Source organism: Miscanthus floridulus, chromosome 6 (assembly GCF_019320115.1).
Source record: "Miscanthus floridulus cultivar M001 chromosome 6, ASM1932011v1, whole genome shotgun sequence".
In the NCBI taxonomy this organism is placed as follows: domain Eukaryota; kingdom Viridiplantae; phylum Streptophyta; class Magnoliopsida; order Poales; family Poaceae; genus Miscanthus; species Miscanthus floridulus.
The window spans coordinates 121,321,804-121,341,690 of NC_089585.1; the positions used below are offsets into that span (position 1 = coordinate 121,321,804).

At 46.6% G+C, this 19,887-nt stretch overlaps 4 protein-coding genes across 6 annotated transcripts in view; 3 read left to right on the forward strand and 1 right to left on the reverse strand.

Annotated features, from left to right (window-relative positions):
- Positions 1 to 19,887, reverse strand: part of LOC136456784 (small ribosomal subunit protein uS12) — a 264,823-nt gene that overhangs the window by 160,590 nt on the left and 84,346 nt on the right. The gene's annotated exons all lie outside the window — the stretch shown is intronic.
- On the forward strand, positions 7,180 to 7,802 carry LOC136459360 (histone H4). Its single transcript, XM_066459223.1, has one exon. The coding sequence runs from the start codon at positions 7,255 to 7,257 to the stop codon at positions 7,564 to 7,566; it is 312 nt and encodes a 103-aa protein (XP_066315320.1). The 5' UTR covers positions 7,180 to 7,254; the 3' UTR covers positions 7,567 to 7,802.
- On the forward strand, positions 9,213 to 13,655 carry LOC136459361 (uncharacterized). Of its 3 annotated transcripts, none has more exons than XM_066459224.1 (6): positions 9,213 to 9,468; positions 10,485 to 10,824; positions 11,185 to 11,283; positions 12,041 to 12,144; positions 12,944 to 13,084; positions 13,210 to 13,655. In XM_066459224.1, coding segments are annotated over exons 2-6 (585 nt in total). In that variant the 5' UTR covers positions 9,213 to 9,468; positions 10,485 to 10,584; the 3' UTR covers positions 13,211 to 13,655. The 3 variants fall into 3 exon arrangements, 2 of the variants coding, with proteins under 2 accessions (XP_066315321.1, XP_066315322.1); XM_066459225.1 differs by having other exon boundaries at positions 12,944 to 13,014; XR_010760183.1 differs by lacking the exons at positions 12,944 to 13,084; positions 13,210 to 13,655 and having other exon boundaries at positions 9,214 to 9,468; positions 10,485 to 10,967; positions 12,041 to 12,520.
- On the forward strand, positions 15,633 to 18,362 carry LOC136459362 (ABC transporter G family member 16-like). Its single transcript, XM_066459226.1, has one exon. It carries the CDS (start codon positions 15,762 to 15,764, stop codon positions 18,069 to 18,071), a length of 2,310 nt encoding a protein of 769 aa, XP_066315323.1. The 5' UTR covers positions 15,633 to 15,761; the 3' UTR covers positions 18,072 to 18,362.

Here is a 19,887-nt window from a genome sequence, read left to right on the forward strand (position 1 = left end):
TCATGTGCCGTATTTAAGGTGAACACTTGGTTAAACACATCCATACTAAATGATTCAAACAAGCAATTCTTAGCTCTAGCATTGAAATGCATTTCTTTTTCATCACTCTTTGTGAGTTTTTCAGGATTCTTGATGGGTTTCATCCCGTCATGAGTGACTCTCTATACACCCAAATCAGCCGCCTCAAGGTGGCAAGCCATTCTAGCTTTATAGTATGGGAAGTTAGTACCGTCAAATTGTGAAGGCCTAGCGGTATCCATCCCAACCACTCTACAATAGCGTCGGCTCAACGGTGGTTAAGCCAAAGGTCCAAATATGAGCCAACCGGCTCTGATACCAATTGAAGGGGACCATGATGCCTAAGAGGAGGGGTGAATTAGGCAACTTAAAATTCTAACTCCAAAACTATGGCCTCTTTTTCTAACCCTAGCAAAACATATGCAATAGATAAGCTATCTAGATGTGCAACTATGGTTTTGCTAGTGTATTGCTATTTCTATCGCAAACATAGTAAAGTAATCAATGTAAATGCGGAAGCTAAAGAGCAAGGTAGAGATATGCAAACTCCCATCGATGACTCCGGTATTTTTACCGAGGTATCGAGAAGCGCGCAAGCTTCCCTCTAGTCCTCGTTGGAGCCCCTCACAAGGGCCAAGCTCTCGGTCGAGTAACTCCATGGATAGCCTCAGGCCTTCCCCACGCGCAAGTGGGTCTCCGACGTGCCTTTCGGCAAGCCTCTCTCGGATGCTCCTCGCCGTCTTCACTATCAAGCTTTCGGCCGAAACGTCGCGGGTCTTGTTCCCTCCGGTACACGGTGGCGGCCACACCACAAACGCGGTTAGTGTGATCTCGCAAGACTTCAAGCCCCTCTGATATACAACACTTGTGCTCACAAGCATGGGGTGGCAAGAGGTATGCAAACCTCACTTAAACACTAGGCAAACACCTAGAGCAAGCACATAAGCGGTGGTCTAATCAACCTAAGCACTTCGCAAAGCACTTATGCTAATCACCTAATAAAATACTAAGCACTATGCATGTGGAGATCACTCAAATAGTGTATCAATACTCTTGGTATGTTTCCTCAACTCCACTATCCTCAAATAGCCGGTTGGGGGTTGTATTTATAAGCCCCACTGAGAAAGTAGCCATTGAGGTCGAATTCCCACGAAACTGCTACTGACCGGACGCTGAATCGTCCTGACCGGACGCGTCCGGTCGTCCCGACCGTTGAGCCAGCAATATGCTGATCGGACGCTGGCCAGCGTTCGGTCGCCTGCCATCGGACGTGTCTGGTCATAGATGTGCCACTCTGGAACCTTTCTGTACTCGATCGGATGGTGCATTCCTGCGTCCGATCAGTTGCCGCCAGCGTCCGGTCCTTGCGTCTGGTCACCTGTCTGCCAAGCCACCGGTCCAGCGTTCGGTCCAGCGTCCGGTCACCTCTGTGAGCTCGTTTCTTCACGATCTTGCATACGGCTTGGTTCCTATCTTCATGCTTAGACTGTACTTGATATCTTGGGTCTTTTCTTATGCTCCTAAAGGTCTTGCTTAAGGTGTTGATCATCAGATCATCATGTCGCCTTCATCCAAGTCACGTCTTGCACCCTGTTGAACTAAAAACAAACACTCGCAAATTCATTAGTCTAATTTGGTTGTGTTGGTCATCAAACACCAAAATCCAAAGTAAATGGGCCTAGGGTCCATTTTCCTTACACACGTCGAATCTTTGTAGGCCAACATTCTGCTCCATACAATATAGCCGGTCTAATCACTGTTCTATAGAACTTGCCTTTTAGCTTTCGTGGTACCCTCTTGTTACAAAGAATGCCAGAAGCTTGTCGCCACTAGATCCACCCTGCTTTGATTCTATGGCTAACGTCCACATCAATATCTCCATCCCTCTATAGCATCGATCCTAGATACCGAAAGGTATCCTTCTTAGGCGCTACTTGACCTTCCAAACTCACATCTCCCTCCTCCTATACAACTCCACCAAAGTCGCATCTCATGTATTCAGTTTTAGTTCTGCTCAATCTAAAACCTTTAGACTCAAGGGTCTGCCGCCATAACTCTAGTTCCTATTTACTCCCGCCTGGCTTTCGTCCACTAACACTACATCATCAATGAATAACATACACCAAGGGATATCCCCTTGTATGTTCCTGGTAACCTCATCCATTACCAAGGCAAAGAGATATAGGCTTAAGGTTGACCCTTGATGAAGTCCAATTTTAATCGGAAAGTAATCTGTGTTACCATCATTTGTTCGAACACTAGTCACAACATTGTTGTACATATCCTTAATGAGGGTCACGTAGTTTGATGGGACTTTATGTTTGTCCAAAGACCACCACATAACATTTCTTAGTATCTTGTCATAAGCCTTCTCCAAGTCAATGAAAACCAAGTGGAGATCCTTCTTCTGCTCTCTAAACCGCTCCATAACATGTCTTATTAAGAAGATTGCTTATGTGGTTGACCTTTTAGGCATGAAACCAAATTGGTTTGTTGATATCTGTGTCGTTCCTCGTAGGCGTTGCTCGATGACTCTCTCTCATAACTTCATAGTATGGCTCATCAACTTAATTCCCTGATAATTAGTACAACTTTGGATATCTCCCTTGTTCTTGTAGATTGGTACCAATATGCTTCTTCTCCACTTTTCATGCATCTTGTTCGATCGAAAGATATTGTTCAACATCTTCATTAGCCATACTATAGCTATATCCTTGAGATATCACCATACCTTGATTGGGATACCATCAGGGCCCATCGCTTTACCCTCTTTCATCATTTTAAGGCTTCTCTGACCCTTTGATTCTTGAATCATCCGCACAAAGTGCCTATTAGTGTCATTAAACGAGTCGTCCAACTGAACGGTGGTGTTCTTGTTCTCACCATTGAATAATTTATCAAAATACTCTTGCCATCTATATCTCATCTCATCCTCCTTTACCAAGAGCTACTCCCTCTCATCCTTTACACACTTGACTTGGTTGAAGTCTCTTGTCTTCCTATCATGAGCCCTAGCCATCCTATAAATATCATTCTCTCCTTCCTTCGTACTCAAACATCAGTAAAGGTCCTCATAGGGCCGCCCCTTTGCCTCACTTACCGCTCGTTTTGCAGTCTTCTTTACCACCTTATACTTCTCTATGTTGTTTGAATACATGTCATGATACAAGCGCTTAAAGCACTCCTTTTCCTTAATAGCCTTTTTCACATCTTCATTCCACCACCAAGTGTCTTTTGAGTCGCATCCGCTCCCTTTGGTCACTCCAAGCATCTCTGAAGCAACCTTCTGAACGCATGTTGCCATCTTCTCCCATATGCTGTTTGCATTGCCTTCATCATTCCAAGGGCCCTCTTCAATGACCTTTTCCTTAAAGACCTTTGATGCCTTCCCTTCTAATTTCCACCACTTTGTTCTAGCAACCCTAGCTTGTTTGTTCCCACGAGCTTACACTAGAAAGTGGAAGTCAGCCACCACCAGCTTGTGTTGAGCGACCACACATTCTCCAGGTATCACCTTATAGTCCACGCATGTTCGTTTATCCCTCCTTGTAAGGACAAAGTCAATTTGACTAGAGTACTGGCCGCTACTAAAGATCACTAAATGGGACTGTCTCTTACGGAAGAAAGTGTTAGCTATCATCAGATGAAAAGCTATGGCGAAGTCTAAGACTTCCTCTCCCTCCTAATTCCTACTACCATATCCAAAACCCCCATGAACTGCCTCGAAACCCGCACTTTGATGTACCTACATGGCCATTAAGATCACCTCCTATAAAGAGCTTCTCGCTACTAGGGACAGCTCTAACCAAGCGATCTAAGTCTTCCTAGAAAAGCGGCTTAGCACTCTTATTATGGCCTACTTAGGGGGCATACACATTAATTACGTTTAAGACCATATCACCAATGATAAGTTTAACTAAGATGATCCTATCCCCTTGCCTTCTCACCTCCACCACACCATCCTTGAGGCTCTTATCAATCAAAACTCCTACTCCATTCTTATTTGAAGTTGTCCCTGTGTACTAGAGCTTGAAGTCGGTATTGTCCACCTCCTTCGCCTTCTGCCCCTTCCATTTAGTCTCTTGGACGCATAAGATATTTACACGCCTTATAACCACTGTGTCCACTAACTCTCTTAACTTACCTATAAGGGACCATACATTCTAGCTACCTAAATAGATCCTAGTTGGCTCGGCTAGCTTCCTAACCCTTCACACCCATCGAGGTAGGTGTGAAGACCCTTGCTCATTTTGCACCACACCTGGGCGCCGATGTGGCGCGCCCTAAGGATGCGATGACCCGATCCTTGCTCACTTGACACCGTGTCCAGATCACGACACGGCGCGTCACGGGGGTGACGACCCGGTCCTTGCTCATTTAACACCATACCCGAGTTTCGACATAACGCGTCGCTAAGAGGGTTACGCCCCAACAGGATTCTTTTGGGTTTCATCTTCATTAAAGTGACTAAGTTTTTATATTGACTCGCCACACCTAACACAGCCCTACTCGTTTACCAGGGCTTAGGACCTGCTATGCTGGGATACCCATGGCACCCCACCATAGATGGAGTTATCCATACTCCACCCAATCCTCAAAAAACAAAGATCATTTCTAAGTTTCCACATACCCTATAAAGTAGCTGATGTAACCATATTCAGTACCCTATTTCCCTGTAACTCAAGTTGTATTGCGTTCCAGAATGTACTTCACATGATGTATTACAAAGGCGCTCGTAATGGTTCCCAAATTAATCGTGGAACGGAGCAGAATGAAAATCATGTATCTTCAACCAAAGCCATATAAAATTATCTTACGACAGCATGAACTGCAGGCTAGACACAGAGTTCTCCTTCACACAAGTTATCCAACCACAGAGCCAACATTTTTTACTGGACCATGTAAGGCCACGTTTAGTTCCCCAAATTTTCTGAATTTAGCACTATGCAAAAAGATGATTCCCGTCACATTAAACTTGCGGTACATGTATGGAATACTAAATGTTGACGAAATCAAAAATTAATTGCACAGTTTGGTTGTACTTTGCGAGACGAACGTTTTGAGACTAACTAGTCAACGATTGGACAATTATTACCAAATACAAACGAAATGCTACCGTGCGCTACAGTGACGCTACCGTGACCTGGTTTTTGACGGCGCTGAATCCGGATGAAAACTAAACATTGGTTGTAGTTACTCTTCGTTCGAGGTTTCTGACGGCGCCGAATCCGGATGGAAACTAAGGGGGTGTTTGGTTCCTACAGAAAAATTTTAGTCCCTGTCCTATCGGATGTTTGGACACATGCATGAAGTATTAAATATAGACGAAAAATAACTAATTGCACAGATTGTAATTAGTTTTATAATTAACTCATATTTAGTTCTCCTAAATAGCATCCGAACGTCCGATGTGACATGGACTAAAATTTAGTCCATGAAACCAAACACCCTCTAAACATTGGTTGTAGTTACTCTTCGCTCGAGGAAGATATGTCAGGTGAATTGAATAGTGGAGACAGGAAGGGCACCAAATGCACTCTGTCCCTACCACAAACGGTGAAGCCAAGGCCCAGTTTAGTTTGCCAAAAATTTTGCAAAATTTTTCACATTTTCTGTCACATCGAATCTTTGGACGCATGCATGAAGCATTAAATATAAATAAAAAATAAAACTAATTACATAGTTTAGACGAAATCCACGAGACGAATCTTTTAAGCCTAATTAGACTATGATTGGACATTATTTGCCAAATAACAACGAAAACGCTACAGTAGCCATTTTGCAAATTTTTTTGCATCTAAACAAGGCCCAAACCGTTTTATTTACGATGGCCCGAGGCCTTTTTTAATGCCATCCAAATTCTAAGTTTTTTCACTCTTTCTTTATCACATCAATTTTTAGCTGTTTGCATAGAGTATTAAATGTAGGTAAAAAAAATAACTAATTACACAGTTTAGTTGGAAATCATGAGATGAATCTTTTGAGCCTAGTTGATCCACGATTGGACAATATTTATCAAATAAGACGAAAGAGGTACTATTCATTGGGTTCACTTTTTTTTCAAAGTGAACTAGGCCCGAGTTCCATGCCGAGTTGGGCCATTGTATTCGGTATAAAGACCGGGAGTGGTTGTGTGTTGACTTCGGATCTCGAGCATTGTGACGGTGGAACATGCCATAATTTTGTATTTTTGAGGTGTTTGGTTATTAGCCATACTTTACCTTCGAAAATTTATAGGCATTTACATTCCAAGGATGTTTGGTTGCTGGTCACCACCGACCACGCCCAAGGTGCAGGGGCGCCACAGTTGAGGCGTCTACTTTCGGCGCCACACTCCATGGAAAGATTTTATGTTGTTTGTACTACAAATTTGTGTGGTTGCCTTGGTTGAGTCACCAAACAAACAAACTGACACATTTTTATAGTATCGTTACAGCTTGTGACACTGTTCGACCGACAACTAAACATTCTGTTAGGGATCAATCGGTCTGTTCGCTGGTTGATTTCTGGGTTGGTTTGGGTTGGCTGGTGTTGGTTTATTATGAGGGAAAAACACTGTTGGCTGGCTGGTTTGGGCTGGCTAAAACCAACAAGCGAATGGGCTGAATACCGCTTACTCTGCCTCTTTTTAATTGTCATTCTCACGTAAGGAGTCAAACATACTCAACTTTGACCAAATATGTATAAAATATTATTAATATTTATAATACAATAAGTATCATTAGATTAATTATTACATATATTTTTATAATATATTTATTTAGAGATATAAATGTTACTAATATTTTTTATAAATCTAATAATAAAACTTAAAAAAAGTTTAACTGCTTAAAAAGGCACAGAGAGTACTGCGTATGCAGATACCAAATTAACCATAGGCAATCCCGCTTGGTTCCAAAAGAAAATGATCCCGCCTAATAAAACACTATCAATCCATCAAGACGAACCATGTCCCCACCTGTCAGATATCAATCTCCGTGTCCAATCCCCGAAAACCCAGCCCCACGCTAGCCAACTCAGCTATCCGCGCCTCGCACCACGTCAGCGGTCCGCGGCATCTACCCAACTCTCGTTCCCACCCGTCCATCTCGTGCCCATCGAACGGCGCAGAATGCCTCCGCACCCTCCCGCACGCCTTTTAAATCACCCCTTCCCCTTCGTCCGAAAGCACGCATCTCTTCCAAATCCCACCACCAAATCCCCAATTCCCAACCTCACCTCCGAGTTCGAGCGACCATGTCGGGGCGCGGCAAGGGCGGCAAGGGGCTGGGCAAGGGCGGCGCGAAGCGCCACCGCAAGGTCCTCCGCGACAACATCCAGGGCATCACGAAGCCGGCGATCCGGAGGCTGGCGAGGAGGGGCGGCGTGAAGCGCATCTCGGGTCTCATCTACGAGGAGACCCGCGGCGTGCTCAAGATCTTCCTCGAGAACGTCATCCGCGACGCCGTCACCTACACGGAGCACGCCCGCCGCAAGACCGTCACCGCCATGGACGTCGTCTACGCGCTCAAGCGCCAGGGCCGCACCCTCTACGGTTTCGGCGGCTGAGAGGTGCCCCCCGCCGCTGGTGGCCGTGGCAAAAGTCTTGGGTCGCGGTCAAGAAATCGAGGGAGGCGAGGGCATTCTGGCCCATATGCTTAGTTTCGTATTCTTATCAGTAGTGCGTATTGTTACAAGTTGTTGGGTTCGATCACTCTACATCCATGGTCAAGTAGTAGTATATGAGTTGGACCGCATTTCCTTGTTTTCTGAACTTTCCATGTATGAAATGTGGATTCACTTGATATCTCGTGGACAACTGGAATTCCCTTTAAATTTTGTACTGCTTTCTGGATCTTGGCAGTTCGTGTTGGTCACAACATTTGCCATTTTTTTTTGTTCTTATAGAAGATATTGGGTGGTGTTTAAATTTATGAGTTAAAGTTAAATGATGTCATATATAGGAATGTTTGATAGTAATAATAAAATAAATTATAGAAGTCTTTGAGGATTCTCATGATAAATTTATTAAGACTAATTAACTTGTCGTTAGCATATGTTAATGTAGCGTCACATTATTAAATTATGGATTAATTATGTTTAAAAAAATTTCCTTGCAAAGTAGTTGTAATATGTGCAATTAATTATTTTTAGTTTATATTTAATACTTTGCACATGGAGCTAAACTTTAGAGAAAAAACCAAACAAAACCCATGAATTTAGAAACCTAGTTCGCAGAGGTCTCTTCAAATTTAGGGTTCCTTATGCCCTTTATAGATTGGGCGGTGGCATCTTAAGGGCGGTGGCATCTGGGTGAACAAACCGCTTTCAATTTGTGAAACAATTCCTTTGTGATCAGGGCATTTGAGTTCGCTGTATACAGTATACTCCCTAGAATTACACTTATTTTTTCAACGGAGACAGTATATTTGGAAAAAAAATAACGGGTGGCGCAAAAAACACCTGTCAAAGTTGGGTCGCCTTCCGCAATCAGTAACGAGGAGCTAGGCCCATCGACTACTCCCTTCTTGCTTCACCTTCGCAAGCCCACTGCATAAACACTTAAACAGAGCCGAGGCGGTCTCCTTCCTCCCTACCCCGAGATCACACGGCTTGCCGGACACCGAGTCCTCTTGTACTGTCCCCAACAGAAATAGGAACCGCAACCCCGCCCTACTCGCTACTGCATCCCGCCTCCGCCCGCTTTGCCAACCGCTGTGCTCTGTGCTTGTGCCTTTCCGGCGGGCGCCCCCGTCTGATCTGACTCAATCGATTGTATTTTCGCCGATTGGGCGCCTCTTCTCTTCATAGCGACTTGCTAGGGTTCCAGCTCGACCTCTGGAGCTCCAGGACGGCGATACAGGGCGGATCCACGCCGTGCCGGCCGAGGTATGCTTCCGCTGCCCCCTGACTCACTACAGCATTTTGGGCATTCACTGCCGCTTTGCTCGATTGTTGTGCTGCGCTTGCTTAATTTATGTGTCATGATGCTTTCTACGCTGGTCTGGTTCGCGTTTCAAATGCAGACGGCCATGGGTTCAGTTTTGATTGCTGCACTTGCTTCTGTTCGTTCGGATGGCGGTAGAACCTTTTGCTTATCTCCATCGGGAAATCGGGCAACTGCCAACTGGTGGCCCATTGCTAGGTCTCAGCCCAATAGGCCAGCCCATGCCCAAGCGCTGTTCGCTGACAGAAAGTCCCAGGTTACGCCGTCACGGCAGTCGTCAGGCAGCAACCCGAACCCGAACGCGTACGCGAGCCCGCGGCCGTCGCCTTCGTCCCCCCGACAGCTCTGTTCCCCTCCCCTAGTTCCCCATTGCGTCTCTAAACCTAATCTCCCGCAGCCGAGCCGCCTCCCGCCAGATGCTCCCACCAGATCTCTGCTAGCCGCCTCCAGTCAACCATCCTGTATGCTAGGCCGTGGCACTTCAGCCACGCTTAGGTGTACTTGGCTACAGCTTGTTGCTAGATGTATGACTTTATCTTCTTCACTCGCCGTTTTTACAGTTTGCTAAAAATGATTCGCTCTTAGATAAGAATAGCAAGGTTCAAGAGTATATGGCTAAACAAGGGGGTGTAGAATTGCCTGTATAATTACTGATGCTTGAATATAACTCAAATCGTGCTTAATGCAGCACTTATCTATATGGAGTGATGTTTTTGTCCTTCATCTATTTCAATTCTACTCCATCCGTTACAAACTGTCAGTTGTTTTAGTTTTGTCGTAAATCAAACTTGTCGAGCTTTGAGCAAATTTATAAAAAAAATGTTAACATCTACAATATCAAATAAATGCACTACTAAAATACATTTCATAGTGTATCTGATGAATCTAGTTTGATGTTCTATAAACTCGGTCAAAGTTATAGATGTTTAACTTAGGAGAAAGCTAAAACGACTTACAGTTTGGAATGGAGGGAGTATATTAGTAGTTATGTACTTTGGCTATAGTATAGTTTAACTGCAATCACTATCCTGTCACCTAACAACGCGGCATCGCAAGCGAGTTGATTCTACCATGACTTACATGTGTTTACTTTAAATAGATAATAATGATAACGGCAGAAGGATTTCACTGGCTGCAGTATAAAAAACAATCCTCTATTCTTGGCGCATGCGGAAACCATAAGTCAGGGTCAGCCAGTATCATATCCTGTCATTAGTTAGCTCTGTTACAATTTCTTTAGGGCTGGTCACATGTTATAATAGCAAGGAAATAATTCTTCGTTACTGCATACAAATCTTTGTTGGCACTTGCTTACTGGTCCCTGTCTTTTAAGCTGGCCATACTGATTGATTAGTATTATTTATCATAGCCTTATGGTCCAGTAGTAAACAAGCAGTGCCTTTGTGGTGACTGGATGCTCCCACCATGAACCTGGGGTTCAAAATTTCTTTCATAGTCGTTTTGTTCTGCCAGATATGCTGTTTTGTATTGATGTTGATCTGACAATGATTTCTCTGGTTGTTTTTTTACTAATTAACAGAGCAGGAGCTTGGAGCAAACCATTCCATCTCCGTACCCATCTTTACCTCCTGGCCATCATTTTTGGCTTTTCTTTGACTGGGATTTTCTTGTACTATTTGATGGATAGTATAAATCAAAATTCAGTTTACTATGATCCCCAGAGGGATGTATCAGTTTCAGGAGCTACTCAAAGTGTGACAAATAGTGATCTCGTGTGGTTCAGTCGGCTAACTCCTATGTGCCTTATCCAACATCGGTTCAACAGGACTACAATGCTGTACAACATCCAAACCATTACTATAACTATCCACAAGCGGCAAATGATTCTTCTGTTCAACGAGGAGTTGATCAAGGTCCAGGTGCCGCTTACCAGCCTCTTACTTCGTTTCCGAAGGATCTTATGTTGGTCCTACAAGTAACACATATTATACTGCTGGCGCTCATCAGACTGTACCAGGATATGCAACAAGCAATTTTTATTATCATCAAAACAATACCTGGGGTAATGGAAGTTGTGTAAATAATCATACTTATGTTAGAATATTAGAATATTAGAATATTATACACTCCTGGCTCCCACGGAATTTTTCATACTAAAACTTCTGATAGTTAAAGAGTTAAGACCTTCAAATGAATAAATTCTGTAATATGGCAACATGCACAACATTTTTGACACCTTCATATTCATTAACGTATTGACAATATTTCATTCTATTCAGGGATCTTTCCCTGTTTCACTTCGTACTTATGTTGAGCGGAATCTTGCCCGTTGCAAGGATGATGCCCAGAGGACTGCCAGCCGAAGTATCTTGAAGGAGGTTAAGTAATTTAATTTTATTCGCTCTTGTTTGCTTGCCATTTAGGTATATCATATATTGTTACTTCTTTTGATCCATTTTGCTTGCATTAGCTATTTGTATAAGAAAGATCAGGTCTCTAAAGCACCACTGATAGCAACTTTTAGAAAATTTGCCTTTCAGAAACAAAAACAGAAATATTAGTATCTTGAAGGAGCCTAAGTAATTTCATTTTATTCGCTCTAGTTTGCTTGTCATTTAGGTATATCATATATTGTTGCGTACTTTGATCCATTTTGCTTGCATTAGCTATTTGTATAAGAAAGATCAGGTCTCTAAAGCACCACTGATAGCAACTTTTAGATCAGGTCTCTAAAAAAACAGAAATATTTTAACTCCAAAATAAACTTGCTAAAGAATATCAAATTGAACTGGATATGCCAATTTATTATTAATGTTTCACCAGTTCCATGAGAAAAACAAGATCATTTTTTGTTTTTTTAGAAAAAAGGAAGTTATTCCAGTCTCTGCAAGGTCATTTTTTTGGTTGGCTATTAGCTATGAGCATGTGATTAACAATGTTAAATAAGTTGTTTTGTGCAACTATGGAATTTACCACATTAGAGGAAAATAAGTGTCTTCACATTTCAACTCTGAAATTAGAAAATTATTGATCCACTAGGTTGCCTTATTTATTTTATATTTCTTCCATCCTTAAATTCAACTTTTATTTGGGGTCTGTTAACTTGCAACTCTTTTTTGCCTCTGATAACTTCAGATAATTACGAAGGCAACTGCTGATGGGACCCTTCATACGAAGAACTGGGACATTGAACCACTATTTACTTTGCCAGAAAAGGCTACAAGCATGAATATGACTAGGTGTGCTGGTCTTAACTCTATATTTTCTATTAGCTGTGATTAACTTTTGATGGATTCATAGGACTGCAGTAAGCCAGTAACCCGCAATGATATGATTGTGTTATGCCCTACACTAGTAATCGGTTTCCTGGTCTATCGCCTTTTTCTCTCCGAGGGGGGCGTGCCCTCTCCACCTGTACATAAACTTATATTTTCCTCTCTTAATGGAAAGGCAGAGCTCCTGCCATTGCATTCAAAAATAATATGTATTGTCTGTATGTTGAAGCTGTCCAAAATGCTTCTGCTTAAGCAATCTCATTGGTATTTTTTATATTCACGTAAAGGTTAAGAGCCTTTCCTTTTTTCAGTATGCATGTCATTAGGCTGAACTCAAAACTTTGCTGGGAATTTCTATAGGATGTCATATTTCAAATTGTGATAATTGTATATTTATGAAATTAGAAGGGCAGGCCTGGTGCAGTGGTGAGAGCTGTCTCACTGAGTCACTAGGTCGCGGGTTCGAAGCAGCCTCTCCGTAGATTTTGCGGGGGGAAGACTTGCCTTGGTTTTTCCCTTCCCCAGACCCCACTCATGTGGGAGCCTCCAGCACTAGGTCTGCCCTTATATAAACTAGGTCTGCCCTTATATATTATGAAATTACTTTTCATATGAATTTCGCAGCATCAACCTTATGTTGTAAATCTATTTATATTTTTAGCTATTGGTGGCCAAAGCTAAAGATGTTTGACTTACGACAAATCTAAAACAACCTACATTTGAAACCGGAGGGAATATTTACTTTCTTTTTGGTTCTTTGCAGCAATGGGAAGGATTCAAGTCCCTTCTCATCATCATCGAGGAGTCCTAGTAGGCGAGAGCCTGTCGCAAAAAGTAGGTGGGACTTTCTAATGTGTTGGCAAAAATTAATATCTGCAGTAGTTTGGAACCCACTAAAAGAATGGTAAACCTTTGGGTCGGCTTCACATTTTTTTCATCCCTTCCATTTTGGAAACTGCAACTTTGAATATAGCCATCACCCCAAGCTTGTTTTTATGCCTGAATTTATTTCTGGGGAATAAATTGCAGAGTAACAGTTGGGATCTGAGGAAGCATGTCCAATCCCGCCAAGCTCCTTTAAGCCAATACAGTCATAGGCCTACTAAAATGCAGCGAACTGGCGGTGATGCAAGTCTTACTGAAAATGGAAATGCCTCAAGTGACAGTGACAAGTAGCAGGATCTAATGAAATACTACACTAGTTCAATTGCACAAGCAAATTCACCTGAGGAAAAGAAACGGCGGGAGCATAGATCTAAGCGATTTGAACAGAGTCAAGGCACACCATCAAAATCTAGAAGTTCTGTACCAGATAAGGATGACATAGACAACATATATACAAGTAGAGCTATGTCACTGCTGCTCAATAGAAGTAATGTGGACGGTGCTGAGAGACGTTCGTAGGTTTTCAGGCCACTCTGTTCAAAAACAGCCAGACAGATTCTGGAAAGCGGCTAGACCGGTTTTTGCGGATTGACCACGAGTTGATTCGTTTCGAGATCCGACCGCTCGAGTTCAAAAAAAAAAAAAGATCCGACCGCTCGAGTTAACAGTAGGGCAGCCAGGCAGGGTCAGGCAAGCTGCACCGCGCGGCGTGTCCACTGCCCCTCATGCGGCATGCCACAGCCTGATGGCCACGCGCGGCGTATCGTATCGTATCCACCCATGCACGGCCAGAGCCGATGGGCGCGCCGTTCTGTTCGCGCTCCGCCTGATTGCCGCGTTGTGCAGTGCCCTGCGGGCGGCAAGGTTGGCGGGCGGGGGACCTTGGTTCCGTGCCGCGCGTGGTACAGTGATGGCGTCGCGTGATGCCAGGTTCGTTCCAGCGGCTGCGGCGCGGCAGATGCGTGCGCAAAGGCACCGCCACCCTGCGCCGGAGGCAACCGAGCGGAGGAATAGGGCCAATGAGAAAAAAAACCTTTTTTTAACAGAACGAGAGTTAATCTGCCAGTGTGGTTCCGAGCCACGGACCTGTCAATTGTCATGTGTGCAGTGTGCTCTTGGGGCCGGGGGGGAGTGGGCGTTATGCAAGCGCATGCGATCGCTATCGCGAGCCGAGGTTGGCCGGCGTCGTGGGAATTTATGGATGTCTGAGGTTTCGGCGTTTCCATTCGTTGCGCTTGCGTCAGGCGATGCGATCGTGCGACTAAGCGGGAGGCTTGCATTGTACCGCGGTTATCCGTTGCTTTCGGGTTTCCTATCCGGAAAAGGGGACGCTCTTTTATAGGCTTTACCGCTACTTGTATAAGCTTGCTGCGCGTATCCACGTGGCCTGTGGGGGTGCTGCGACTTGTGAATGATACGTACTGGCAACGAAGCCTATGCATTTATACGGTCATACGGGACGTACCAACCCTGGAAATTTCATTATATGCGCGGTGCAGTAGAGGGCATTCGTTTTAGAACCTTTGTCACAGCAAGTTCTTGGCTGCTTACACGACATGTATAGGGTAACAAACTAACAACTGAGATGGATGTATTTGATGCAGCGAAATGTTCTAACATCGTAACCAAATTGGTTTACCATCAAGGCACACGGGCCGGCCGCCCCATATACTGCACCTGCTGACCTGCTGTCATAAGGATTAAGGAGTACTCCTACTTTAAAAAAAAAAAATCAATAATGGCAGTCTAGCACCCTCTTCAGGTTATTTGCTTACCAACTCGTACCGTACTTCTGACATTCAAACATCGAAATGCGGTCATCAGATGTTGAACCTAACGTTCCATTTGCTTCCTATCGCTTTTTCATATCAACACGCTCTAGAACATTGACAATGATCATAGCCTATGCGATATGTTAAGTTAACCAAGCCAAGAAGATCTAGACGAACTAATTGTACGGCGCAACTCTGCCAAGGCTACATGTTTTATATTGCACTATAAACAAGCCACCGAACCAGCCATTTTTCTGCATGCTTATAAAACAGCAACGTGTCGAATACTTGCACCCCACAGAAGATCCCAAAGAATATACATAATGTACTGGTACCCGATGCATGCAAGTTGCCGTTTCCTTCCTAAATCCTCCGTATCTCGTCACCCACCCAACCTAAATCGCACCGATTCGACGTGGAAGCCAGCCAACCCACCCTCCCCCCGTAACTCTCCCCGGTCCCCGCTGAGTCGCTGACCATGCACTCCCCGGCGGCAGCGGCACCACCCCGCGCGTTGGCCACCATCCCGTCTCCTACACCACCACCCCCGGCCCCTCTCCGTTTCCTCCCACCTCAGCCCACATGTCCGTACGACCCGCGCACCACGACCACACCGTGCGCCATTCTCCGTGACAACAACGCCCCAAACGGCCAATCCACCAGCCTTTAAACTTGAGCTCCACGCCTCGCCAAGTCGTAACCATCCCACACTCCCATCGGCCTTCTTCTCGTCCTCTCCTGGCTGAAAGCCACACTTCCCGCGGACCACGTACTGGTACTGGACCCGGACCCGGACCCGCACCCGCACCCTTACTTAAGCTCGGCTCGCTCGCTTTTGCGCCAGTGGGAAGAGAAAGTGCAGCAGCACAGCACGTACGTACGCCAAGGCTTATCGATCGAGTCTGCGCTGCGTGCTTGCATGCAATGGCGCCCGCCGTGCAGGACCGTCTCCCATTCCTAGCCTCGACCCCGGCGCCGCCCCCGCCCGTGCGGGAGAGGGGCCGGAACCCGTCCCTCGCCGAGATGCTCCGCCTCGTCGGCGCCGCCACCGTCGACCCGGCGGCCGCCGCGGACGACGACGGCTCCGCGTCCGTGTTCTCGCTGCCGCTCCCCACCACGCCTGGACATGACGCGGTGGCGGGAGGCGCCGGCGCCGTCAACGGTGCTGGCGCGACGGCCATCATCGGGCGGACCGTGCACTTCCGCCTGGCGTTCAGCAGCCTGACCTACAGCGTCCGCGCCAAGCAGCGCGGGCGCGGGCCCGCCGGCCTGCCCCTGCAGCGCCGCTCCGACCGCGTCACCGCCGCCGCCGCGGCGCCCGACGCGCACGCGCCGCGCACCAGGGCGCTGCTGGACGGCGTCTCCGGGGAGGCGAGGGAGGGCGAGATCCTGGCCGTCATGGGCGCCAGCGGCTCCGGCAAGTCCACGCTCATCGACGCGCTCGCCAACCGCATCTCCCGCGACGCGCTCAAGGGCGCCGTCACGCTCAACGGGGAGCCCCTCACGGGCACCGTCCTCAAGTCCATCTCCGCGTACGTCATGCAAGACGACCTGCTGTTCCCCATGCTCACCGTCACCGAGACGCTCTCCTTCGCCGCCGAGTTCCGCCTCCCGCGGGCGCTGTCGCCGGCCAAGAAGCGCGCGCGCGTGCAGGCGCTCATCGACCAGCTCGGCCTCCGCGACGCGGCCAACACCATTATAGGCGACGAGGGCCACCGCGGGGTGTCCGGAGGCGAGCGCCGCAGGGTGTCCATCGGCACCGACATCATCCACGACCCGATCCTCCTGTTCCTCGACGAGCCCACGTCGGGGCTCGACTCCACCTCCGCGTTCATGGTGGTCAAGGTGCTTCGACGCATCGCGGAGAGCGGCAGCATTGTCATCACGTCCATCCACCAGCCGAGCCAGCGCATCCTCGGCCTCCTCGACCGCCTCATCCTCCTCTCCGGTGGCCGGACCGTTTTCAGCGGGCCGCCTTCCGCGCTCCCGTCCTACTTCGCCGAGTTTGGCTTCCCGGTGCCCGACGACGAGAACCGCGCCGAGTTCGCGCTCGACCTGATCCGCGAGTTCGAGTCGTTGCCCACGGGGACCAAGCCGCTCGTCGACTTCCACCGCGCGTGGCAGCAGATGCACGCGCGGAGCCCTGGCCAACAAGGTTCGGCGGCCGCTGATCAGTCGTCGTTGGTGGCGCCAACGACGATGTCGCTCAAGGAGGCCGTCAGCGCGAGCATTTCGCGCGGGAAGCTGGTGTCGGGCTCGGACGTGGCCGGAGAGGCCGCGTCCGTGCACACCTACGCCAACCCGTTCTGGGTGGAGATGAAGGTGCTGACGAAGCGGTCAGCGATCAACACGCGTCGCATGCCCGAGCTGTTCCTCATACGCCTCGCAGCCGTGGTGGTCACGGGCGCGATCCTCGCCACCGTCTTCTTCAAGCTGGACCAGTCTCCCAAGGGAGCGCAGGAGCGGCTGGGCTTCTTCGCGTTCGCCATGTCCACCATGTTCTACACCTGCGCCGACGCGCTGCCGGTGTTCCTCAACGAGCGCTACGTGTTCCTGCGCGAGACGGCCTACGGCGCGTACCGGCGCGCCTCCTACGTGCTCTCCAACGCCATCGTCTCCTTCCCGGCGCTCGTGGTGCTCTCCCTCGCCTTCGCGTTCACCACCTTCTTCGCCGTCGGCCTCGCGGGCGGTGTGCCCGGGTTCGCCTTCTACACGCTGGCCATCCTGGCGTCGTTCTGGGCCGGCAGCGGCTTCGTCACGTTCCTCTCCGGCGTGATACCGCACGTGATGATCGGCTACACCGTGGTGGTGGCCATCCTCGCCTACTTCCTGCTCTTCAGCGGCTTCTTCATCAACCGGGACAGGATCCCGGCCTACTGGATCTGGTTCCACTACCTGTCGCTGATCAAGTACCCGTTCGAGGGCGTGCTGCAGAACGAGTTCGCCCGCAGCGGCGAGTGCTTCGTGCGGGGCGCGCAGATCTTCGACAACTCCCCGCTGGCGGTGCTGCCGGACGCGGTGAAGGCCCGGGTGCTCGCGTCCATCAGCTCCGCGCTCGGGGTCGGGATCAGCGCCGACACGTGCGTCGTCACGGGCCGCGGCGTCCTGCATGAGGTGGCGGTGACGCAGCTCGGAAAGTGGGAGTGCCTGCTCGTGACCATGGCTTGGGGTTTCCTCTTCCGGATCCTCTTCTATTTCAGCCTCGTGCTCGGCAGCAAGAACAAGAGGAGGTGATCGCGCCACGGTACGGACATGCGCGCGCGCGCCGTTGTACATTTGAATGGTCGAAGCTCGCTGGCCATGGCCCATGGGGAGAAAGTAAGCGTGCAGGAGGAGGCGAAGGAAGACATAGTTAATTAGGTGGTGATTGTTCATGTTTTTTTTTTGGCATCCTTCTTTTTTCTGGTGATTTGATGATAGCAATAAGTGGTTTTGCAAGTATACATATGCTTGGATCCACTAGCTTTTTGTTCTTTTTTTGGGTAAAGTCCAATTTACACCCTCCAACTTTCACCAAAGTCCGGATTTCAACCTCAAACTTCAAAACCGGATAACTTTCGTCCTCCAACTCTTGAAACCGTTCAACTTTCGACCTTCTGGGCGATTTTGCGGGTAAACAGTAACTTTTGATATTTTCGGTAGACGCCAAAATTTTATATTATTTTTTTGAGCATCTTAACGTCCTCAAATGAAAAAACTCAAAACTACAAAGTTGTAGATCTCATCGACGTATATAATTTACATATAAAAATTATCTTCATCCAACATCGTATTGAAGGGTTTTCTATTTTTTGAAATTTGAGCCTCATCACGCGATAAAATATGGTGCTGAAATTTTATATTATTTTTTCGAGCATCTTAACGTCCTCAAATGAAAAAAAAAATTAAAACTATAAAGTTGTAGATCTCATCGAGTTCTACAATTTACATATAAAATTATCTCCATCCGATATCGTATTGAAGGGTTTTCTATTTTTTAAAATTTGAGTCTCATCACGCAACAAAATTGTTTTGTCGCGTGATGAGACTCAAATTTTAAAAAATAGAAAACCCTTCAATACGATATCGGATGAAAATAATTTGTATATGTAAATTTTATACCTCGATGAGATCTACAACTTTATAGTTTTAATTTTTTTTATTTGAGGACGTTAAGATGCTCGAAAAAATAATATAAAATTTCAGCACTATATTTTGTCACGTGATGAGACTCAAATTTCAAAAAATATAAAACCTTTCAATACGATGTCGGATGAAGATAATTTTTATATGTAAATTGTAGACCTCGATGAGATATACAACTTTGTAGTTTTGAGTTTTTTCATTTGAGGACGTTAAGATGCTCGAAAAAATAATATAAAATTTCAGCGCCTCCCAAAAATATTAAAAGTTACTGTTCAACCATAAAACCGCCCGGAATGTTCAAAGTTGAACGGTTTTCAGAGCTGGAGGGCCAAAGTTATCTGGTTTTGTAGTTTGAGGTTGAAATTCAGGCTTTGGTGAAAGTTGGAGGGTATAAATTGGACTTTACCCTTCTTTTTTTTATATGTGTCCAAAGTCGAAAGATTATAAAAAGTAACTGCCGTTTTGTAGTTTTGCTGCTTCAGCAGTGTTCAGTTCTCAGAAGAACCATAACCATGGACTCTGTTCTGTTCTGGTGGTTCTCTCTATAGCTCCCTCGCCCTTTATTAGGTGAAATTGTGTTTCGGTGTTCGGAAGCTCTCGTTCTAGGAGCAAAAAAGCATCCAGCTTCCATCTTTCTGTGACGAGCAAAGCATAGCCCTCGTTAAAATTCAAACTATGGGAAGGACGACAAGCCGTCCCGTAGCCATTCGATCTTCTCATCCGTCTTGGTCTTCTTCATGTGATACTCATAGATGCCATGGAATAGTACGTCATTAACATAGTGTTTTTTTTGTTGTTGTTGGTAGTACTACATGAAAACACAGATGGAGTTAGATATTAACCTGTGTGTGATCGTGTGAAGAGGTTGGTTACAGTTAGGTGCATCATATCCAGAGGGTCATACCGGTACTTGTGGGTCATTAAT

Coding starts and splice junctions, on each gene's coding strand:
- LOC136459360 (XM_066459223.1), top strand. CDS start 7,255: ATGTCGGGGCGCGGCAAGGGCGGCAAGGGGCTGGGCAAGGGCGGCGCG.
- LOC136459361 (XM_066459224.1), top strand. CDS start 10,585: ATGGATAGTATAAATCAAAATTCAGTTTACTATGATCCCCAGAGGGAT. Junction 11,284..12,040: donor GCCGAAGTATCTTGAAGGAG/GTTAAGTAATTT, acceptor TGATAACTTCAG/ATAATTACGAAGGCAACTGC. Junction 12,145..12,943: donor ACAAGCATGAATATGACTAG/GTGTGCTGGTCT, acceptor GGTTCTTTGCAG/CAATGGGAAGGATTCAAGTC.
- LOC136459362 (XM_066459226.1), top strand. CDS start 15,762: ATGGCGCCCGCCGTGCAGGACCGTCTCCCATTCCTAGCCTCGACCCCG.